General features: G+C 42.4%; 1 protein-coding gene across 2 annotated transcripts in view; it reads right to left on the bottom strand.

The window, feature by feature from the left end:
* COL5A2 (collagen type V alpha 2 chain) overlaps positions 1–24,502 on the bottom strand; it is a 150,108-nt gene that overhangs the window by 15,210 nt on the left and 110,396 nt on the right. The window contains exons 21-44 of one of the 2 annotated variants that reach the window (XM_044427045.1): positions 24,372–24,470; positions 23,462–23,515; positions 21,643–21,750; positions 18,927–18,980; positions 18,426–18,524; positions 17,523–17,576; positions 15,875–15,973; positions 15,723–15,776; positions 15,575–15,628; positions 14,031–14,084; positions 13,139–13,192; positions 11,788–11,832; positions 11,213–11,311; positions 9,332–9,439; positions 9,152–9,205; positions 8,230–8,283; positions 8,065–8,118; positions 4,469–4,522; positions 3,836–3,943; positions 3,695–3,748; positions 3,422–3,475; positions 2,109–2,270; positions 1,458–1,565; positions 1,146–1,253 (exon numbers count right to left, since the gene is read on the bottom strand). In XM_044427045.1, the coding sequence (XP_044282980.1) occupies positions 1,146–1,253; positions 1,458–1,565; positions 2,109–2,270; positions 3,422–3,475; positions 3,695–3,748; positions 3,836–3,943; positions 4,469–4,522; positions 8,065–8,118; positions 8,230–8,283; positions 9,152–9,205; positions 9,332–9,439; positions 11,213–11,311; positions 11,788–11,832; positions 13,139–13,192; positions 14,031–14,084; positions 15,575–15,628; positions 15,723–15,776; positions 15,875–15,973; positions 17,523–17,576; positions 18,426–18,524; positions 18,927–18,980; positions 21,643–21,750; positions 23,462–23,515; positions 24,372–24,470 (1,845 nt within the window). Of the gene's footprint in view, positions 1–1,069; positions 1,254–1,457; positions 1,566–2,108; positions 2,271–3,421; positions 3,476–3,694; positions 3,749–3,835; positions 3,944–4,468; positions 4,523–8,064; positions 8,119–8,229; positions 8,284–9,151; positions 9,206–9,331; positions 9,440–11,212; positions 11,312–11,787; positions 11,833–13,138; positions 13,193–14,030; positions 14,085–15,574; positions 15,629–15,722; positions 15,777–15,874; positions 15,974–17,522; positions 17,577–18,425; positions 18,525–18,926; positions 18,981–21,642; positions 21,751–23,461; positions 23,516–24,371; positions 24,471–24,502 lie in introns of those variants that run through there. The other variant, XM_044427046.1, reaches the window with a different exon arrangement.

The following is a 24,502-nucleotide window of genomic DNA, read 5'->3' as shown; positions in this document are numbered from 1 at the left end:
ATTTCTTCCCCATCTATTTGGCAGAAAGTGAAGAGGAACTAAAGAGCCTCTTGAAGTGGGTGAAGGAGGAGAGTGCAAAAGTTGGCTTGAAACTCAGCATTAAGAAAACTAAGATCATGGCATCTGGTCCTCTCACTTCCTGGCAAATAGATGGGGAAGAAATGGAGGTAGTGACAGATTTTATTTTCCTGGGTTCTAAGATCACCGCAGATGGGGACTGCAGCCAAGAAATTAAAAGACGCTTGCTCCTGGGGAGGAAAGCTAGGGCAAATCTAGACTGCATACTAAAAAGCAGAGACATCACCCTGCCAACAAAAGTGCATATAGTCAAGGCTATGGTTTTCCCAGCTACAATGTATGGCTGTGAAAGCTAGACCATAAGGAAGGCTGAGCGCCGAAGAATTGAGGCCTCTGAATTGTGGTGCTGGAGAAGACTCCTGCGATTCCCTTGGACCACAAGGCAATCAAACTGGTCAGTCCTAGAGGAGATCAACCCTGACTGCTCTTCAGAAGGCCAGATCCTGAAGATGAAACTCAAATACTTTGGCCACCTAATGAGAAGGAAGGACTCCCTGGAGAAGAGCCTAATGCTGGGAACAATAGATGGCAAAAGAAGGGGACGGCAGAGGATGAGGTGGCTACATGGAGTCACTGAGGCAGTTGGTGTGAGCTTAAGTGGACTCAGGGGACAGTGGAGGATAGGAAGGCCTGGAGGAATGTTGTCCATGGGGTCGCGATGGGTCGGACACGACTTCATGACTAACAACAACAACTTTCTCCCCCTGCTGCTCTCAGTCTGATCCCCACAGCAACAACTCTGAGAGGTAGGCTGGGTTGAGCATCTGTGACTGGTACCAAGTCACCCAGTGGGCCCCATGGCCAAGCGGGAACTAGAAGTCACCCAAGTCCCAGACCTGTGGTCTCAACCACTACACCATGCTACTCTTTTAATTTATATGTTAGCTGGTCTGAGAGACTTTTGGCTGATACGAGTAGGATGGGGTAGAAAACTTCTGAATCAAGCAAACAGATCTAGATAAGCTCCTGTGAGTTCGGCTACGCAAACATAGCAATTATTTGTTATACTCAGGTGCAACACTGCTAATAGATTCTTATAACCATATTGCTTAGAAGAAGCCACTTACTTCTGGGCCTGCTTCACCCACTGGTCCAGGGGCACCTGGGGGGCCTATGGGCCCTGAAGGACCTTTCTCCCCCTGCGACCCCGTTGGACCTGCTTTTCCTGGTGTTCCCTGGCATGAAAAGAAATAGAAGGTCAGCATTTAAGAGCACTAAAACCACACCCGGGAACATAGACAGAAATGGCTTAGCACTGAGGGTCAATCCAGGCAGGGAATAATGTAGCATTAAGAGCCATTCTACATAGTCGGAATCTCACAAGCTGCAAAGAAGAAACTGAGTCCACATTGCAAAACAGTAATTCTAGCCATACTTACAGCAGGACCAGGTAGTCCAGGCATGCCCCTTTCTCCACGCTGACCTGGCATACCAACAATGCCTCTCTGGCCAGTAGTCCCAGCAGGACCTGGTGGGCCATCAGGACCCTGGAAAGTTTGAAGGCAAAGCATAACACAGTGAGGATTTGTCCTATGGGTGCCATCAAGGCTTCCCTTGACTCCTTCTCAAGCACTTGCTGGGACCAAAATAGCCCTTCTAGGAAACAAGAAAGGGGCGTGAGCACGATCTATGAGGCCCAAGGGAGGAGTGCCCATGACATATAAGCAAGGCTGGGATGCAGGGTATGTTAGCCAGGATGATGGGAAAGGGAACTGGAAGAGAGAACGGAAAAGAAAAGAGTGTGTTGGCTATTGAGGGAATGGGCCATTAGTGGAGTCAGAAGAGAAAATCAGCATCCATGACAAAGAATGGGACAGTTGCGGTAAAGGGGAATTGATGACTGTCTTGCAAGTCCTGAATGGGAGACAATTTTACTGTGCTTATGAAATGGTTCCCGGTGTTAATTGTGTTTGAGGAAACCAAATGATCTGATCTTTCAACGACCACACCAAAAACGTTTCAGAAAGGAAGGCTTTGTTACATCTTTTGCAAAAAGGAAGCCCTCCCTCCCCACTTCCACTCCGAATTACAGGTTGTCCATCTTCTCCCGAGTCTCCTTTGTCTCCAGCGCTGCCAGGTGGTCCTGCCGGCCCTCGATCTCCGACTCGACCATGTGCTCCAGGATCTCCACGCAGACCTGGAGGTCCTTCTTTGCCTGGCTCACCAATGGGCCCAGCTGGACCAAGGGCTCCCTAGAAACACCATTGCTAATTAGAACAGGACTACCATCCAATGGAAGACAGGCTGGTTGGTTGGCCAGTTTTGCTCGTTACAATTATAGCTTGTGTTTGCTCCTTAGAAATCAGGATACTAATGATCCTTTCTCGGGCAGTCTTACTTGCAGGCACCAACAGCCTGAATAGCTTCAACAAGGCTTAATTATTCATTTTCAGCATTCAGACTAGCCTACTCTCCTATCAAATAATCAACCATGTGCCTTTAGACCATGTCTTGAGGCCTAATCAGGTCACAATGAAGAGAGCATTTAAATTTATCCCCCCACACACCACCACTACCACTTTAACCTGAAGTACCATGGGAGGGGCCACAGTCTAAAAGCACACTTTTATTGGAATATGAGAAGAACCCATTCGGCAACTTTCAAATTCTATGCATGACCTCAGCACTGGTTTTTGTTTTCTTGAATTGCTTAAGGAAATGCCATGTATCCTTCAACACACAAATATTTATTCCCTGCTTCCAAAATAAGGATTCGTTTACCTATGGAACAGCATATCATTTTCAGTATTTCCTCCACCGACAGATGACTAAGCAAGATACAGACGGCAGGAAGAAAGCCTTTGGGATAATTGTGACAAAGGTTCTTTTCTTTGCTCTTAATAATTTCACTGCTCCAGTCAGGAACAAGAAACGTAACATGTTGCCTTTGCCCCAGTCATAATATTTATCTTGAATTGGAATATGATTTAATCTTACCTGGAATAGATCCACTAAAATTAACAGAACTTAAGCTCGTCATAACTAAATTAAACCCCTAGAATTCAGTGGGTCTGCTCTAAGTATGGCTAAGTTTGGATCCAACCCTAGATTTTTAAAATGTTGTTCCAAAGTAACTGGGAGCAGCATACATGCTGTATCATCTCTCCATGCTTTTATCTCCAGGACAATCATGTATGTTAATCTAAGAGACTGTGACTGGCCAAGGTCACAACCTGAGCAGGGACAGAGAAACCTGCTGTAATGATCTCTTTCTTAAATGGAAATAATAGGATTTGATCAGACTATGGATACTACAATAACTTGATCATCAGTTTTATTAATGTTGATTGCATGTTTATTAATAAGCTGCTTATGTAAGCATCAGAATAATCATCCAACTTACAGTGGGTCCTGGAGGTCCAACTCTTCCAGCAGATCCAGGAAAACCAGTAGCACCCTAGAAATAAATAAGCATGCATGGGACTTGGTGAAAGTTTTGCACTGTGGCTGTAAAGAAACATCCTGATATTGTTCATTCAATGCAATCATCATGTCTGAAATCCAGACTGATACTAGATAAAAGCTTGATGCTGCCATCAGGATAAAACAAAGTAGATAGAGCAATAGCCTGAAAGCTTTAGGTGACACTTGATTCCTAGGTAATGAATCTACTCACAGGAGGGCCTTTAGTACCACGACCACCTTTTAGTCCCGGAACCCCAGAAGGACCCTGAGTGGAGAGAAGAAAAAGAACTTAACATTCAGTCGTTGAAATGGATACAGACCAGTGCTGTCCTGTAGTGCTGCTTTTACTTACTGGTGGACCATGAGAGCCTGCAAGGCCTTGGGGTCCTGGGGATCCAGCATCTCCTTTCTGGCCGGGTTCTCCAGGTTCACCTTTCACACCTGGTTGACCATCAGGGCCCTATATATATATATTAACAAAGACATATCAAGTCAAAGAACTTTAAAGCTTCCCAATGTGACATCAATACATCCTACAGCTAACTTTATAACAAAGTTCTGCCAACTACTTCAGCTAACCTTGATGGATGGTACAATGTTTAGGAGCACAAATCTGTGCCATTCAATCATCTCACAAGCCAATTAAAATTTAGCTCCAAGATCACTATTTGGATCCAGCTCTTTCACCGACTTAGGAACACTGATATGAATTTGTACTGCATGGCCAAGGAACAGCATTATGTATCTCCCCTTAAGTCAAAGTAAATACATAATATAAAAATGGAGTCAAGCAAATCTGAAAAAGCCTATTATCAGCAAACCTGCATTTACTACTGATATGAGAGTTATTTTAAAAATGCCGGCATATCTCATTCCAGACTCATGGTGTAAGAATTGTTAAACACAGCTTAGCATCTTATTACAGAAACGTGGAAGTAATTTCAGGTACTGATTAAACGTCTTAGATGTAACAAAACTCATATACCGGTGGACCAGCAAAACCAACAGGGCCAGTTGGACCATTTTCACCACGGGAACCCTGAAGAGAAAAAAAAAGAAAGGGATTTCAAAAAGGGATATTCAGGGCTTCACAAAATATATGTTTCTATACTGTAATAACATGAGGAAAACATGAATGCATCAAGTAATGATCTGCTGGAAATTAAGCCGCGTGTGTGGCATACCTGCCATAGCTTTCCTAAGAAATTTAAGTTTCCTAATATAGACTTGCACCACTATCCCCATGCTGTCCCAGGCAAATTATAGTTCTCGGCAGCTTAAGAGACAACCCGCCCCCCCGGCAAAAAAAAAAAAACCCTTAACAAGCCACATGCTTATGGTACTACCAGAGCAGAGTATGAATATAATTAAATAAAAACACTAGAAACACTTCACCACTGTAAAACAAAGACTATTGACACACAGTGAAAGCAGCTCAAATGCCACCTAAAACACCGGGGTAAACAAGAAGGGTTTGAGCTAGCAGCAGATTAACTGCTGTGTTAGTAGCAGACACTTCTCCATCTGGAGGGTGTTTTGGTTGGGTGCCCCAACCAAGAACCAACCTCCTCCTTTGTTGACACAGACTCTGCCCAAGGTCTGAAAGAAGACCCTCTCTGATCATCTTAAACCACGGGCAGGCTGGTATAGAAAGCCACACAGCTGCCATTATTTTATTCATTTATTTATCTACAGAATTTGTATGCCGTCCAATTACTTGCGTCTCTGGCGCCCAAGCATGTTAGGGCTTTAAAGGTAAGCACCAGTGCCTGGAATTTGGCTTGGGAGTAACTACATTTCTAGTGCAACTCATTCAGAACTGGTGTAAAACAATCCTGGTTACAGTTCTCATCACTACATTCTGCACTAGTTGCAGCTTCTGAGTTGTCATCAGTGTCCATCTCACATGAAACACAGTGCATAACTAGGAATATGACTGTCCCAGCCCTCCAATGGTGAGAGCTGGCCAGCCAGCCCAAGCAAGTGAAAGGCAATCCAAGCCAACCGGAGCCATAAATGGCAATGCTGGGTCAAGAAGTAACCCCAAGCTGTATACCTCCTGTTCCAGGACAATGCAAGCCCATTTATAACAGGCTGTGCACCCAGGTTCTGGACATGAGAACTTGTCCACACAACCTTCATCTTGTCAGGACTCAAGTTGCAATTTACTGGGTCTCATGTGAACCCATTACTAACTCCAGACATTAGTTCAGTGCCTGGAAAGCCTCAGCTGACTAAATGGGCAAGGAGAGATAGAGCTGCAGGTTACCAGTGTATTGCAAGTACTTCATCCCAAATACCCTGATGACCTCCTGCAGCAGCTTCATGTAGAGGTAAAGAGCATAAGATTCATTCCTGCTGGCACCTACAGCTCCAGTGCCACAGGGTCAAGCCAAAAATACAACAACAATGCCACTTTCTTAAACTGATCTTGCAGGTAGGTAGGAGAGGAACCATCATATTACTGTCTTTCCAACACACAGCCACAGAGTAGCTCCAGTAAGATGCTACTGCCAATAATATTAACAAGGTTACATCCCCCTGCCTCCCCCACAACAGAGGTCGTATGTCAGAGTTGATCAAAGCAATTTTCAGTACCAAACCCAAACCCAAGGCTAGAATGAAATCGGTCTAGATAACCTAAAAGCATTTGAAGTTGAGTCACCACTGCTGTCCGCAGTATCTTGTCCCAAGAAGGGGATATTAGCAGTAAGCTTGGGCCAGGAGACTAACAGGCAGCAGGGCGGTCAGTAAGCCAACAGAGCACTCTTCTATTTCTATAGAGTACTATATGATTCTATTTCTCCTGCACAAACCCAGAAACAAACACCTTACAGATGATGGCAACGGCTTGCTCCCACACCTCCAGCCCACGTTGATGCAGCAGTATATATCCAGGTGAACAGAGCCGGGAGAAGTCCGCTCCTGGTACCTCTTGACAAGGTTCACTGATGCATGTGAGGTCAGCCCTTTCATCCTTGATCAAGTAATGACTGAGAGTTTTCTTATGGACTGGCCTGACATTTACAAGCAGCACCTCCAAGCTAGGGGCAAGATTGATAGGACAACCGAAATTCTGTCCATAAGGGGGGAATAGTTCTCAGATGTCTACCTAATCTTTACTTCACCCAATTAAAGTCTCACACCACATCTCTTGTAGCCTAGAATAGTGATGCTGCCACATCCTTTCTGTTCATTGTCATTGCCTAGACACTTCATAAAACAGTAAAAAAGCCAAGTGGTAATTCAGAAAATAAAGAGCACAGTAATAAAACACAACAACAAACACAACATTAACAAAGTGTTTCTCCCCACTCTATCCCAGGTTTCAAATATCATGACAATCCAAATTGAGATCTTAACGCTATTGGTGTGTACAACATCTTGGGTGCCACTACTGGAGAAGGTTAATACAGCTGCATCCAACACAAACAAATAAATAAAACTTAGCATTAATCTTGAAAAATTGTTGGATTTCACAGGCTGGCAATCATGAGCAAAGATCGTTAACATCATTTTAGACATTAAAAGTTATTATTGTTGTTGCTGCTGCTGCTGTTTCCAAAGAAAACCCAATAAAGCAGTTATAAACAGAAATTTGAGTACCCATTAGTGAATACTTCTCTCAGTGAAAGATTAAAGGCCAGTGATGAAGCTGCTAAATCACAGCAAATTGTCTAATTGTTTTTAAGATCCATAAGAGCTCTATGGCAAGTAAATGTTGTTTGCATAACATTCATATACAGAGGCCAGGAAATGTGTACTCGTTTGACTGCTCTAGCAATCGTTGCATCCAGTCCTTTAGTCCTCAAGAGGATTACAAGCATCCGTGGCAGCATGGAGGCACAGGTTGCCTCCACATTCCTTACACTCTGCAAAACATTTAGATGGCTGGTTTTGGCTGCCTCACTGCAACACTTCAGCTGCGGAGAGAAGGAGGCTGAAGCAACGCCACAATTAGTTTTTGCTGGGCAAAGTCTGTCTCCTCCCCTCCCTGCCTCCCCAGAATGGCTATCAAACCCCTTCTGCAAAGTCATTTTTGCTAATGTAAAGAAGCAGTTGACATGATTCTTTCAGTACCGGCTGCAAGAAAGGAGTGTGGAAACCCAGCAGCTCCAACTTCACAGAAATGTCCTAAGTCAGATTACTGCCAAACCTGGGACTTCTTTTATCAATGGCTGGAGAAGCGGGATTATACTTAGGGCTGAAATATATATTAATTGTAGAGAAAATAAGATAATAACCCAGTATGTCCGATGTCTTTTGAATTATTATTTGTTTTATTTGTAGAAAATAATAAACACTTTTTTTTAAGAAATGTTCTAAGTCAGAGTTGGGATTTATGATCTAGCTGCAGTCCAGGGGACATAGGGTTGCTCTGCCTATTGTAGTCAATAAACAGTTTTGCAAACTTCATCCTGCTTTACAAATTTCAAGAAAGGGAGGGAAAGCGAGAGGGGAAAAGTCAAACCCATTGGAAGGAAAGAGTAATGAAAAACTAGTGCACCACACACTAAAAAACTGAAAATATGGATATACATAGTATTTACAAAGATGATAATGGCAGGGTACTTCACTTACAGGGTTTCCACGAGAGCCTGCAGGGCCAACTAAACCTCGAGGGCCAGGTTCACCCTTTATGGAATAAAAAAGTGATAATATGATATCATGCATGAATCCAAATGGAAAAAGTAAAGACACCCCCCACCGACACAACACTTGGCATTGTGCCCAAAGTTCTTTTACCTTTTCACCAGCAGGACCTGCAGGGCCACCTGGACCCAACGGACCTGGGAGACCCTGTTGAAGAAAAAAGTCAGATAAATCGTCAGAATGCCACATTTACAGAGAGTTGTACGAGTCTTTTTGTCTAAACATGCATAGGACTTGCACTCTTATATTATACAACCTAGTATTTTTGCTTTCAGTCCTAAAGAAAATCAACCCAGACTGCTCTTTAGAAGGTCAGGTACTAAAGCTGAGGCTCAAATACTCTGGCCACTGAATGAGAAGGAAGGACTCATTGGAAAAGACCCTGATGCTGGGAACGATTGAAGGCAAAAGGAGAAGGGGATGGCAGAGGTTGAGGTGGCTGGATGGGGTCACTGGAGAGGTGGATGTGGGCCTGGGTGTACTCTGAGTGATGGTAGAGGACAGGAGAACCTGGAGGAATATTGTTCATGGAGTCGTGAAGGATTGGGCACGACTTTGCGACTGAACAACAACAACATTTTTGCTTCCTTTTACTCGTCTTTAATTCTGTAATTCTTTCTTCACTAATCACACAGTTCAAAATAAAGAAAGGCACACTGCAAACACTAGTTTTGGTGCGCTTCAGTATCCCTAAACTGGTGCACTGAACTAGCACTTAACAAGTCCTGATGAATCAGACTAATGTTGTATCAGTGGAATTTGGTGCAATTATGATGGGCACCTTCAAATGGCAGATTAACTCCTAAAATTAAAATGAGTATAAGAGGTCAGAAATGCAAGATCTTGTCTTTAATCATTCTTGATATATCTTGTCTTTAATCATTCCTGATATCAAACCATATATTAATATGTGTAATAGTTTTATCATTATTAATTCCCAACTGTATTAGCAAGCAAATAGCAGTTCCAAATTCATTCAGTAAAAAAAATTAAGAGAGTCATTAAATTAATTTACCCTTGCTCCATCATTGCCAGCTGTGCCTTCACTTCCCTTTTCTCCTACACTGCCCTAAAAAGAAAAAAACAAATGATCAAATTATTTGCAGAGGACCATAAATATCTACAGAATCTTGTCGAGAAACCCATTTCCTCCCTTTCAAATTTAAAGGAAGAATCTCAGGGATGGAAGCCTTACCCTGTCGCCTTTAGGACCAGGAGTTCCAGCAATGCCCCTCTCTCCTGGCATCCCTTGAAGACCTGGAGGTCCTTGATCCCCTGCGGTTCCAGAAGGGCCTGGGTTGCCCTGAAATTAATAGACAGGAAAAAGAATTTTCTTCACTCATGAACAGTAAGTTAAAAGTAGTCTAATATCTGAAGCAACTGTGGGGTGGGGGGAACACAAAACGTATTTTGGCTGAGTACTTTGCTTCAGCAGTAGCATTAATAATGAGCCAGTGCTTGCGGAATGGAACCAGCACCTGCTGGGGCAATGGAGAAAAGTGGCCATTTGCCACCGGTATTTGGTGGTTCACCAAATTTGGTAGGAAATCACTTTTCCCCATTGTACTACTGAATGCTAGTTACACAAGCATTGGTTTGTAGGGCAGTGTCGTTTGTGCCAGTGCGGGGCACAGCTGGATACCACTTTGTTATTAGTATATTCAGATTAACACTTCATGGATTCTCCTTATTTCAATGTCCATGTGAGGAATCTGCCCCAGTTTGCCCAGTTTTCCTTAGAGCTACATCAAGTCTCGGCTTATGACCCACCAAGCAGAACAGTGACTGGCCAAGAATGCAGTCCACCAGCTGCCAATGGCAACTTGCCAGGCACTGGGAGAAAAAAAATCTTGGCTGTACAGCTGCCTGATATACATAAGCAGCAGGCCTCAGTATATGGCCACTGAGATGTGTTTGGTATTATAAAGTCATATAAAATGAATTCTATCACGCAGCTCTACGAATGTGACCAATTCTGTTCTTCAGTGACTTACCCAACTCTTGACCGATACAAAGTCAGGTAACTAATCTGTCACTTTCCCAAGGTAACTAATCTGTCACTAATTACTGACATTTGTAGCCAATTATGAATGGCATTGACTATGGTATCAAATGACATTAACTATGACATTAAATGGCATTTACTATGGTATTAAATGTGCTTGTATTCTCACGACTGTTTTTATTTCAGGGTTGTAGACACTAGGGATGGATGGATAAGTCTACTTCTGGGCTGTCAGTTTTACATCCATTCATAAATCTGTTTTATCCTGTTTCTGCATCCATTTGCAATCGTTATCATTCTAAATGTATGATTTTAACATGGTTTTCCAGAATATGCATTTCTTCTAATTCTGGAAAGTACATTTGTTGGTACGATGTGCAACAAAGGGTTAGGCAGAGTGCAAAGCTGATGTGGAAGTGGAAAACAGGATGATTTGCTTTAAAAAGTGGACGGAACAAAATGTGTGGGCATCCCTAGTAAGCAATCATTTCACACAATTGCCTGTGGTGAGCACGGATTGCCTTTGGTAAATGAACAGGGAAGTTCATGCAAAGCAGAAGAGTCAGCTTTTTTATTCCTCTTAAGCCAGAAATATACCACAGTTAACAACAGAGGTACACATGACAAACAAGTGGAGAAAAAAAACTAGCACATTTGTAGCTTTCTTTGCAAATCTGCTGATACTGGCTAATTGGGCAATATCAAAGCTGTCTTTCAACTACAAGCTGTCACAGTGTAGCTATATGAATGGACTATACCCTTAAAAAATTAAACAGGCCCTTAATATTTCATTTTTATTCTGAACTGACATTCGTACTGAATTCAGACAAGACTATCCTTTGACCAACATCTTTCTGCATTTTACAAAGCATACGAAATAGGTTTAATCATACTAATTTGATATCAGTTTTGTTTCCATGAGCTGAACTCTGTGTGTATCTGAAGATATGAAGGGGAATAAGATGGAATAAGGGGAATAAGCTGCTTTAAGGTTCCATAAGATTCGTTAGTGTTTTTCCATGATTATATTCTCTCTTGCTTTCTTTGTCATTATATGTATATTATACTTGCCTTTGGACCATCAGGGCCTTGACCCCCAGCCATGCCTTTTTCTCCTTGAATACCGGGTGCTCCTGGGTTTCCTCGTTCACCTGGATTGCCCCGTTCACCCTACAAAAAGGAAAATTAGAAACTATTTGGTGACTGCAGATGCACAGCCAGTCCCTGAATGGGAGAGCACCTTGAACACAACAATGAGCCCCAGTGGCATAGAAATGTGTCTGCACAGGGGAAACATGCAGGCAAGTTGATGGAGTCTATTGGAAAATAGAAGTTTTCCAAGATCTGGAACTGACTAGTGTAGCACTGAAATGAACAATAAAAGGTTCATGGTCATGAAGCCTTAAAATTCTAGTAAGCCAAACGGGGTTTTTGCCTGTCATGTCACACTGGAAGAAGGAAACAAAACAGTATCCAAAGCTGTACTTCAAAGTGACATTCAGCTTGTGAAGTGTGAAATGGGTCATTTTGAGATTTCTGTAGCACACTGCTCTCACTGGTTTCCTATTGTTTGTCTCCCAGTTTTAGATATAAACAATATACTGGACATTTGCTATAACATGGCATTATGAAAGGACAAAACTTACCCTTGGGCCTAAAGGACCTGGAGCTCCAGCATCACCAGGAACACCCTGTGGGAATTTTAAAAAGGAAATCATTCTTAACTACTAGATGTTCTAGATACAAGGCATCAGAGGAGCTCTTTCCTTTCACTGATCTTTATTAGTCGCCACAAGTGCGCAGCAGCATCCAAGGCTGCCACAGTGCGAGTGCAAACACTGTCACAGTCGCACGTCTTTAGCACGTGCTAAGCAAACAGGGGATGCGTCAGTTGGTCACTGAAATTCAGCAGCAGCAAAGCTCCCCCCACCACCCCGCCTGCGCTTAAACAGCGCTGATGACATTGTGCCTAGCCATTGCTTTACACTAGCACTGCGACGGCACTGAATACTGCCCATAGCTCTAAAGTGAACCATGGGGAGCGGGGGCTGGAAACCAGTTGCTCTTGCTCAAATCACAGGCAACTTAGGTTCCTTTTGAATGCTGCAGCAGCAATATGGGAACCGATACTCTGTGACCTCAGCTCATCGTGCTGCTGTGATGTGTAAAGGCCTGCAGACACGTGCAGAAAGCCAATTGCACTGGTTCTTCAGCAGACACTTGCCACCCCTCTAGGATCAAGGGAGACAAAGGAATGGAAAGGCTCACCCAAGCAGCTGCAAGCCTTCTGCAATACAGCAACACTATGCATATTATCACAAAATGCTACACCCAAAGGGTACCTTACCCTCTCTGCCTTTGGTACCGTATATGAGGCTGCATCTGTGCCACTCCCATGAGCCAAGCAGCCCAAGGAACAGTGGCAAGACGCATTGCTCCTCAAATGCAAGAGGCAGCAGGCCTCAGCCTCAACTTTGCCCCGGAAATGCAGAGTGCAATCAAACATAACAAGGGATCAATTCAAGGAGAATGCGACAAGATCAGCCCAAGCTGTAAGATATCTTCATGCTTCTTACTGCACCCAGCCAACTGTTCTTAATGGGCTTTCCACAATAAGGAAAAGGAAAGAAGCAATGGAAAAACACAGACAGTGAATGGAAAACAAGGACATCTGGACGCTACCATTCCCCTGCCCCTTCCCAGAATATTTTCCTGGGTGAGGCAGAGCAATGATGTGAGAAGATTCTTATGTGGAAGCCTCCAACGTAATTACATATTTTACAAACCACCCACACAACCTTTTTGGAAGGTCATGCTGAGCCACAATATGAATGGTCTCTGAGGGACAGCTCCTTCTGGAAATGCAGCTATGGAGACATGGCCCAGTTGTTCACATTGTAAATATGGGAAACAGAGCAATATAAGAGACAGGTGAAACATCAAAATCACTCCATCGCACAAACAAAATTTGTGAAGGCCAAGTAATAAAGCGGTTACCTGGTCGCCTGGCTTTCCTCCCTCCCCTGGAGGACCTGGAGGGCCAGGTAAGCCCTGAAGGAGGAAATAAGCAGAATGTCAGCACAGAAGTTGAAGAACAGATTCACAATATCATAATTGGATTATAAAGGGTTTATATTACTCAGTATTATAAAAGGGCAAGCCACAGGTCATCTGAATGAGGAAAATGCTTGCAAGGACTAATGGTGGTAAGAAGATCAGCCCCACTGAATATTTGACTGCCAAACTTGCTCAAATTTTGGCCAAGCCAAGGAGAAGAAAAGCACTGCACTGTTCAAACATTGTAAAAGTTCAGCTGATCCATCAGCGAATGCCAGTTTTAATGAACAAGAACACATTTTAACGGGAGTGTAATTCAGTGGCACCCTGGATATCTGAGGCCATTTTGATTCTAAGGGAAAGAAAAAAGATGCCCCTTTGTTGGAGAAACTCTGGAACTGACTGGCAACAGCAAGTCCTGCATGGCTTGGGGGCCTTCTTCCCCAGGTCTCACTCCATGACCTATGATCAGTCCACAGTCCTTCTAGGTCACTGATGGCAACATACACACACCTGCACACCATCTCCGTGTGGAAAAGGTATCGACAGAGCTTGTAGACAAGCAAGACTTGAATATTGCTGAGCCTCATAGTGCCTGGACACATTTTTCCATATTTTTCTTTATTCCCCCTCTCCCTGACAACTAATTGATTTTTCAGGAGACTGAAGCTTGTGTGCACTTACAGTGATTGTGGAAAAGCAAGTGTGGGGCTGCTGTAGGATATCTTACTATAAGAACCTACATTTTATTTTGTTTCTTTTAATCAACAAAAGATGCAGCCTTAAGATGGGATGGGTTTGGTGGAAAATAAATTGGAAAAATACCACTCACCTGGAAGCCTGTAGGACCTGGAGGTCCTTGTTCTCCTCTTTCTCCTGCTGGTCCCTAAAGCAAGCAAACAATGAACTGCATTTTATAGTGCCATGTCAGCTATAACTTCATATTCTTTTCCAGAATGTGCTTATGAAATAAATCCTTAATTATTTTTCTATACTGCCCAATAGCCTAAGCTGTCTGCGTGATTCATAATGGCACATAAAAGTCAATAAACAAGCCATGTAAAATACAGATAACAGTTTTAAAAATCATAAAAATACAGTACCAAATGTAGAAGTAAAATGTAAAACCAAATTTAAAAAGTTACAATAGCTGATGCAAATTAAATAATCAGATCTGTTAAACAGCTGACATAATGCCTCAATGTGATATTAGAACTAATTCAATGCCCTGCCAGAGGAGGGTGCTAACCTGGCACCTAAACAATATTAAAGTTGACATCAGGCTGGGCTCCGTGGGGAGCTTGCCCCATAACTGGAGAGCTGCCACTGAGAAGGCTCTTCTCCTTGTTGCCCCCAACCAAAGTGACAATCAGAATTCGGATCATACTGTTGGGTGGATTACAGCTGGGAAAGGCATTCCATCAGGAATCACAGTCCGCTATGAAGCCATGTAGGTTAATGCCTGCACCCTGAAGTGGCCTCGGAAGCATGCAGACAGCCAAGGCAAGCTGGCCAGAATTGGTGCTCTACCTTCAGACCTCCCGGCGCTTGCTACTAATCTGTCAGCTGCGTTTTGCACAAGCTGCAGCTTCTGGACACTTGAATAGCAGCCCCACACAGTGTGCATTGCAGTGCTACTCGTTTAGAGATTAGTGCTAATTGTTTCTCATGCCTTATTTCCCCGGAACTTGAAAACAAGCTGGCCAAGAGTACAGATTGCTAAACCTTAAGTTAATTTGGCTCGCTGCTCTATTCATTTATCTAGCATTTTAATCCATATGCTTTCAAACATTTACTGGTTGTTAAAATAACAGACAGAGAACGATTTCTTTAAAATGGTCTTGTTCTGAATAGATGGTTTACATGTCAATAGCAAGAGCAAAGTAAAACATCTGGACTCTCGGTAGCAAGGCCCAGTCCTCCTGATACTGAACTTAAAACCAACACATCTTTTTTGACAATATTTCAAAGGAGGGGAGAAAGCTTTCTTGTTTTATGGTACAAGACCATCCCAGATGCAAGTAGGTATAGGGCTGCATCCTTAATATCTTGTACTGCAGGATATTTGTAATGCAGAAGCTTCCTTGTAGTTTAATTCAAGTCGAGATCCTTTGAAGACAGAAGTAAGTGCACCTTGTTCTGCTGATGTTGTCTCTCAGTTCCTGTATGGGCTTCCCTACTCTTCACCCTCCGCCACATCTATGCAGGTATGTCCCTCTTCAGTCCCATTGTCCTTGCACACCTTTTTTAATGAAACTATCCGGACTGAAACGGTATTTTTTTCACCTGCATTCTTACTTTTGGAGAGCGTTCATATAGGATGCTAGCTATGGAGCCCCAGCTAGCTCAGACAGATATTCTTGCTTGGTAACTTACATGTGGACCAACAGAACCAGCAGGGCCAACTTCTCCATCCTTGCCAGGAGCTCCCTGTAACAACACCGTAAAAGATAAGTTTGATAAACACACATGGATAAGGAAATACTGTTGTCTTCAGGGAATTAAAAAACATTAAAGTACTCACTCTCTGCCCTGGGACACCAGCATTGCCTGCTTCTCCAGGTTTTCCAGGATCCCCCTAATTTGCACCCCAAAAAGAGAAATATATTATTTATCTTGGATTATTAGTATAGGCTGAACATAGCCACTTCGATGACCAAGAGACATAATACTTACGCTACCACCTTTTGGCCCAGGGAGGCCCATGCTGCCCGGCTGGCCTCTAATTCCTATTGAACCTGCTGGGCCTGGTCGTCCGTCTTCGCCTGGAGCCCCCTGCAAAAAACATCACGCATATAATGCTAAATATTGAAAACATTTGGTCCAATTTGCCTTTTTTTCTGTTATGTGTAATGGTTTCCATAAACCAGGGATGGGCCTTTGGGCAATCAAAATGCCAGAATGAACTATGGAATCTAATTCAGTAACTTGTTCAGTAAACGTTATGCAGTTGATCTGGACTTGTCAGAATTGGTGTTTGTACATTCATAACATTGGTTAGTCTAATAGGCGCAAAACCAGCAACCTTGCAAACCAAGCTTCAGCTCTGTTCCCTTGCCTCCAGAGATTTTGGGGGGATCTGATGCCCAGGGAAGAGCAAATATGAGGAAACACTGTCCTAACTGCCCTCTGGGACCTACTCCTGTAATACATGGGCAGGGAAACTCTTCCAATGTTGAAACGACTCTCAGGACAAAATTCTAGCGCTGGATGAGGCCAAAGGCAAAAGGCTCAAGACTGAAACCCCAAGAATGCTACCCTATTTTAGTTTAAAACACTTACATCCAGCAACTATGTCTTAAGAGAGTCATTTTAAATGTTTAACAATGGGGATGGGGGAATCAACATGCAAAAATGGGGAAAAATACCTAAATGATCACCAGTTTGGGGGAAGATTGCATGGCCAGAGAAAAAGAAGCATAGCCTTTTGGGGAACCTCCGAGGACTGGACTGGGACTCTATGAGGGCTGTTTTTGGGCTGTTTTTGGGCTGAGCTTGCCGAGTTCTGCTGTACTAAATAAGTCCATGATTTGATTTTTGAGACTATTTTGCAATTTGCTTTGAGAGTTGTTCTTAACTATAACATGGAATATAAATATTTTAAATGTAGGCACACACACTACAGTCCATATAATCTTGCTATTACTCTTACGCTGATCAAGCACTAACATTGTTTCGGAACTACAGAGGACACATACACTTTATGATCCCCGTTCAGAAGCTAAATTCAGGGACTGTGGCCAAATGCACTCAGCCCGCTGGCAGATAGGAATATGTCTTTGTGGGAGCACACAGGCATTAAATAAGTGTGGTGTGCATATATCTGAAGTAAAAGGGGTCAGTAAAGAAATGATTTCAAGTCCAGCATTCCATTTGCAGGTGGTCAACAAGAAGCGTACACAGGGGATGGAAACAACAGCCTCCCACGGTTGCTTGTTTCTAGCATCTAGCATGCCAAGGTACCACTTAGATGGCATGTGGCAATCAGCATAGCTAGCAGCCTATGACAGACCCATAAGCCATGAATGCTGTTAGATCCCTTTGAAAGTCACCTAAGCTAGTGGCCACCCCTCCATCTTCAGGCAATGGATTCCATCAAGAGAATAACACACTGCTGTACGTCCTTTTTCATGCCCCCTGAGCCTGCCCACTTAACTCGCTCTTCCCGCTCACCCCAGTCCAATATGGAAAATAGACGTCTTGCTTTTATATTAGTATTTCCATTTTATACATTTATATAGGACACTCTTAATCTGAAGATTCCACTGTAACCAGAGCAAATCAGTTTGCTGTATGAAGTGCTTAGATTTCTATATTTACTTACCAAAGGACCAGGTTTTCCTTCTGGACCAGAAACACCTGGATTCCCTGTAAGACCCTATAAAATATTATAAAACAATGCTAATTTTAGCACTTGATAGTTTGGTGAAGCTAGACATCCCGTATATTGATAAGATGCATTTAGACATTCCCGTAATACTGCCACAATATTTAACTTTCACCTATCACCTACTGCTGTTTCATTCATTTTGACTATAAGAAGATCAACACCCATCTGTTGTTACTGCTATGTGCCATAAGTCATCTCCAACTTATGGCAACCCTATGAAGGAAGCCCTCCCAAAGTCCTGTCCTTGACACTGCTCAGCCTCTGTAAACTCAGGGCTGCGGCTTCCTTTGTTGCATCAAACCGTCTCCAAGCTGGTCTTCTTCTCCATGCCCTTGTCTTTTTTCCACCTTCTACTTTCCCTAGCATGGTTGCCTTCTCCAAGGAGTCTTGCCTTCTCATGATGTATCTAAAGTATGGCAGCCTCAGTTTTGCCATTTTTGTTTCTAGGGAAAGTTCTGGCTTGATTTGATCTATGACCCACTTGTTTGCCTTTTTGTCAGTTCAGGATATATGCAAAGTTCTTCTCCAGCACTATGTTTTCAACAGATAAATTTTCTTCTTGCCCACTTGCTTCTCTGTCCTATTTTCACACCCATACATAGTGACTGGGAATACAAGAGTACTCCCAATGAACTTGGCATTAGTCTCTAATGAAATGTCCTTACACTTGATGATCTTCTCTAATTGCTGCCCTTCTAAATCTCAATCTTCTAATGTTTTGGCTGCTGTTTCCAGCTGCATTGTTGACTGAACCAAGATATGCATAATCTTTCACAGTTTCAGTTTCAACTGTCCTCCAAACAGCTCCTCCGGAGGATTGTGCCATTATCTCCTTACCCTGGCACCTGGGAGGCCCGGCTCACCAGTGCGGCCCGGGTCACCTTGGCTTCCTTTAGGGCCTGGAGCCCCTGCTGGACCACGCTCTCCTTGAGCTCCCTGCAAATAAAACCAGACTCATAACAGACCATGCAGGGTCAGGCATAATGAAACAGGGGTGTTAAGATATTCATGTCATTGGGTTTCATTTGTGTAAGTCACTGAATTACTCATAATTCATTTCTTCCAAACAAATGCATTTATCAAAGTGTGAAGCATCTTCTCAGACAATGAATCAGCAGAATGAAAAGCCTCCTGAAGTAAAATTTAAAAAGTACGCTTTTCACAGCAAATCTTTACCAACCCTATCATACCCACTATTAAATCTTCAACTGCATCTTCTCTCACCTCCTGTACAAGACCATGGGGGTTCGTTTAAAGTGGTCTTGCAAGTTATTTCAGTTTTCCCTTTCCACACAATTGTAATTTTGTCAATGATATTGCTTTGTGAAGTCAACTCACTTTTGGTCCTGGCAAGCCATCGGTACCTGGAAAGCCTCGATTCCCTGGAGGTCCCTATGGAATCAAAGGCATGCTTGTTATTTTAAAAACAGGTAACATAAAACATGCAAGCTTACTTTTCTGGAGATTGCACAAAATGTAGAACACGGATCATATATAATTTGGAATTGCAAAGCTCTGTGATGATTGTTCCAGAAGGTTAACTAGGTCTTTCTCAGTCAGAACTATTCAGGTCTACAGCCCTATCTAGCTGTTTAGTATATCTAATTTTAGTGCATACAGACTCCTATGTAGCCATATTTAGAGATCAGGTATGGTATTTGCTTTTCAGAGACTACCTACCGTGAGTTTTGCTGCTACTCACAAATTCATCTTAAAACTTCAATATTTAGCTGTTACACAGAGACAGAACTATGACCAGTTCTGTTCTGTTGGTCTGAATCTCCTAGGGTCATAGGACTATGGAAGCTGGCCTCCTAGCATATAGCTAGAGGAAGCATTCACGTACAAGCAAAAGGATATATAAGAAATTACTTTCAGTTCTTTTTGATCAGTGTTTGCCCAGTTTATACCAGCAAGAGAGAACTGGAACTGCATTCTGCAGACTGAAAGCAATTTGCAGTCCAAGTCCACAGATCTCCGTGCTTGCGCTGTGATTTAAGCACCAGAAAATTTTGATGAAATGTGAACATTTGAACAATGCACATGAAAGAAGCATATATTCCAAAGATGTGCACAGATGATGCAGGAAAACCTGCACAAATCTTCATGTGTTCTGAAATGAAACTTCAGAAGTCCGATGGGCTCAATGGTTTTCTTGCATGCGCATCACTATACTGGTGCAATCTTCCTGCATGTGCTGACCACGCCATGCCCTCCCATTCCTCATTAGCCTGCTTTCTAACTCCATGCAAAAACTCATACTTAAAAGTCCTTTTTCTTCAAACACTCATTTCTAAACCGATTTTCTCTCAAAATGCAACATGTTTTGTTTAAAATACACATTGTATCCTTGCTATTTTGAGATTCAAAAATTATACCGTAACATTTGGGAAATGCAAAAGCTGGTAGATAACCATGTCCCATTGAGAGGGCCAGATCAAGTCAGCTTGTACTGCACGTCACAATGGCTGAATTCCTCAAAAATCTCTACTTTTTATACCAAATTGAAATAAATACATTTTAACAAAAAGTGTAAGAGCCAAAGTAGGGATGGAAATCTGGAAACAAAATAAGATGTAACGGAACTCCCATACTATTTCATCTAAAGTATGTTGATGAAACAATTTCAAAACATTTGTTATAGCTTAAACCATGTTACTTGGTTTAAGCAACAATGGGAATTTCACGGAGATATTTACAAATCAACTACATCATTTAGTTTGCTTGGTTAAACAAATTAAAGGAAAGGAACCAAATGTTCCGAATTCGTCGTCTTCCCCAGTAAAAAAAAAAGAAAGAAAAAAAATGGTATAGAAAAAGACTAGTCACACAAAACAGCAATGTGCTTTCCCATATGGGGTGATTTGTCGAAACTGAGAAATGTATCCCTAACTTCTTTATTCTATCACTTCAATTAAATAGACAATATTTGTAATTCAGTGTGATGTAGCCCTAAATCACATTTAACAGCATGCTTTTGCTTTTGTGGCAGAGACAAATGCTTAATGTTTGACAAAGAAAAACAGAGATTTATTTTTTTTCCACTTTTTATTTATTTATTAAAACATTTCTATGCCGCCCCTTGCCGTAGCCTCGGGGCGGCTCACAACATAATAAAATACACTTTGGGAAGTCCAGGGATAATCCAGCCATTTGGCAGTATGAAGCACTCCTTCAAATTTTAGAATGGAGTTAGAGAAATTGCCAAGTTTTTAATTTTATTGTGTTGCATCCATATGCCACCCTTGGTAAATGGCATGGTTCCTTCCAACTATAGAACACTTCTGATCCAGTGAAGGGATCCCAAGAATGGAAGGTGTGGAAACTTACTTTTAGGAATCCCATGGAATTCCACAATGCATACAAAGAAGTTGGGATTTCTGGGAATCGGTCCCAGAGATTCTGCATTGGAGTGGTTTTTTCCAAACTGCATGGATTCTGTGGCTGTGTGGACCATGTATTTGTTTGTTTGTTTAATTTGTATACCACCCCATAGCTCAGGGGCAATCTTTTTTTTTTTTTGGCTCTCTAAAACTGAATGCAAATACAGTTGTACAAAAATACAACCCCCACAGCTAGTATGAACATTCTTCCCATAGTCTAAAGCATGAAAATGCATATTTAGGGGACAGCTGCAGATTTTCACTTTTTGCACAATTCCTTAATGCCCATTAGAGAATGTGCACAAGTACACATGAGCGCTATAATGAGTTAATCCAAGCAGAACAAAATGGTCATTCTTGCCCTTCTTTCCATGAGCACATGACACAACGAAAGATGCTTCGTGGATTCTCCACTTGCCCACTGCAGTCCCTTGCATCAACCAAAATTTCTGTCTAACCCCCGCAAGGATTATTTTTGGTGGACACAAAGGGCTGCAGGGGGAAATCGGCAGAAGTTACCTACCCGACCTTCCACTGGTTGGAGTCAAGTTTGGATCCAAGCCTTTTGTACTTTCACCACCCTATTTGGACCATTTGAATTTTCTGCCTCAGGCCCAGAAGTGGCCCAAAATGAAGCAACTGAGGTTTTTCATTTTGCTTGCTATCCTTACCCTTTCTCCAACGGGTCCAGGAGGGCCGACTGATCCTGGGTCACCACGAGGGCCTCTTTTCCCTTCTTCACCAACAGGGCCAATTGGACCCTGAGGGCCATGTGGACCCTAATGGAAAATATTTGCTTCTTAAAATGCATGCAGTTACCTATGTATCAGTCATATCTACTCACGCAGAGAGAGAGACCATCATTCTGTAAGAATATAATGGTTCCCTAAAATATTTATTTATTTATCAAAACATTTCTATGCCGCCCCATTCGTCGAAGCCTCGGGGTGGCTCACAACATAAAATATAATACAAAAAAAGCTATTTATTTTTCTGCACTCATAAGCAGCTAATGTTTTGTGAAGAAGGGATGCTGAAGTGACAGCATTTCTGTAAATCTTTCCATGAATTTGTTCATTTTCTTGCACGCATTCCTACAATTCACAGTAATTCTGGAGCATTGGCCTAATTCCATGAGGGAGAATTTATTTTATAATGGTTTTTTCACATGATGTATGCATAAATTCCCAGTTCTTGAAAGAACGATGTCTAAGTACATAGGAACTAAATGAAATTTAAGCTGTTTTTCAAATTCAGTGAATAATATAGCATATGAAAATAACAATTTGTAAAGAATGGGAGCCAATTCTTTGGTCGTTACATGTGTAAACAGTTTCCAACAGGACAACCCCAGTTACCTGGGTCTGGAGATTAATTAACTCTTGATAATAAGGCAATGATGGAAAAGGTGAATGGAGAGTTGGAGTTGGAGCAGTGAATCCTGGGTTCAAATCACAAACCCAACTGGTTTCTCAAAGGTCTTGGACAAGCCATTCTCACCCCAACCAGCTTCACAAGGATCGTCTTGTGCATGCCACTGGTTCCTTGGAAGAAAAGTGCAATGTGATATACAGAAACACTGTGCTGGGATCTGGGAAAAAAGTGAACATTTGCTGCTTCTGGTTTGCAGAAAAATCATTCGGCACATCTGAAACAAAAGCTGACCAGATCAGGGATCCAGCAACTGCTAATGCAGACAATTTTCATTGACACCAGAAAGAGCTTTGGATATGGGTCAGTGATTCCCAGGCTGGGTATCCCTGGTGGCTGCATCTAAGCCACTTTGTCACTAGCTTAACTTCACATCATATTTCACCTGTCATTTTGCTACTGTAGATAAAAGGGATGATTGATGAGAAGCAATGAAGGCGAAAGAGTGAAACATATATTAATTAAAGAGTCACAGGCTGATTCAGTTTCAGCCAGACACTGAGCAATTTCATTCAGAATTAATTTCCATTCAGCCACATCAGATCTTTTACAGATTTTATTGACAGCTGAAATGTAAGATTAACAGCGCAATATAGCAGCAAATTATACTAATGCAATGTTTTGATTTACTTCTATTACGAAGTGTTTGTTCGGCATGTAAAATGCTTTGATTAATATTATGGTGAAAGCACAAGTCACTGGTGCCTTTCATGTTAACAACACTTCTGCTTATTGTTAATGACTTGGAACTGTGCTGTTCTACAATCTCTGATTATGTTATTTATTCAAATCTTGAAATCATCCCTTGGAGTGAAATCCTTAACGCTAAAGATATTTCAAGATCATGTTTACTGTTGGTTCTAACAAGAAAATCAATACAAGAAATGGGGGAGGGGGAGAGAGTATCATAAAGAAAAAAGACAGTGAAACTAAGCCATAGAGATGGCAGCATGTTAAGAGACAGAAATGAGCAAGAGGAAAAAGGTGTTTGGAAGTGGAGTACTCTGGGAGGGAGGGGGACACCATATAGCTTCTGGATATTGTATTTTCAGGACTTACAGGTTCACCTTTGGGACCAGCTTCTCCTTTGAAACCTGGAACACCAGGGTCACCCTGAAAGTAAATGCAATCTATCAGAACAATGACTTGCAATGTTAGATTTTCCAAGCCTGGTAAGAGGGAGCACGATTACTGGAATTTATAGGGGATATTTGCGGGGCTTCTGTATAGATAAACTGTTTTTAAGAATTTAAGTGTGTTCTTAAGAATAAACATACAGTGTAGTTAATATTTTGCTGTTTTGGCTAAGACTGTACTAAGCAATTTCCTTCCCGCACCCCCATCCAGAAAAAAACCACCCACAAACACACACGCACACTCACCAACACACAAATAAGCGCCACCTAAGCTGGAGCCAGGAGTGCAGCTGCCCCCTGGTGGAGCACCATGGAACTGTAACTAGGATCAATTCCCTGGATACCAATGTTTACTTAGGCTCCTGCTCCAGACAGGTAGCTGGGCCATATCCTACAGGAAGTGCTTCTTAACTTAACTAAAATTTTGCCTGAGAATCTGTGGTCTTTATGGCTCCAGCAGGTTGCACATTATTCCTCAGCACTGTCATCTGTCTTAGTCTGTCTGAACCAATTCCCTAGCATAGTTGGACAACACTTGGCCAGCAATCAAGGTAACTTGACCCTTTTGCAAAGGAGTTGACACTGGCCCCCAATCCCCCACGGTGGCCCTCTCCTGTCCTAGCATCACATCGGGATTCTGGCTTCATGCTCTTGATTGACTACCTACAGCTCAGCCCTAACAGAAAGGCACCTATGAATGACAAGGACTGATCTCATACAATTGACTGTCTCAACTTTTGTCTCTTACTTCATGCAGTAGGCCAGCACTAGCAACAATATTGTTCTTTAGAAGCTAAATCCAGTCCTTTCCAATGTGACAAAGACATCTTTACCGTTTGTCCCCGGATGCCAGGTGGACCTGTGCTGCCTTGTGGACCCGGAGAACCAAGTGGACCTGGAGAACCAGGTGGGCCTGAAGTACCTGGAGATCCCTACAAAACAAATGCGTAGGGTTGATGGCAAG

Source organism: Varanus komodoensis, unplaced genomic scaffold (assembly GCF_004798865.1).
Source record: "Varanus komodoensis strain SLA01 unplaced genomic scaffold, ASM479886v1 scaffold18_1, whole genome shotgun sequence".
Classification (NCBI taxonomy): domain Eukaryota; kingdom Metazoa; phylum Chordata; class Lepidosauria; order Squamata; family Varanidae; genus Varanus; species Varanus komodoensis.
The sequence above is the reverse complement of the archived record's forward strand: the minus strand, read 5'-3'. Positions and strand labels throughout refer to the sequence as shown.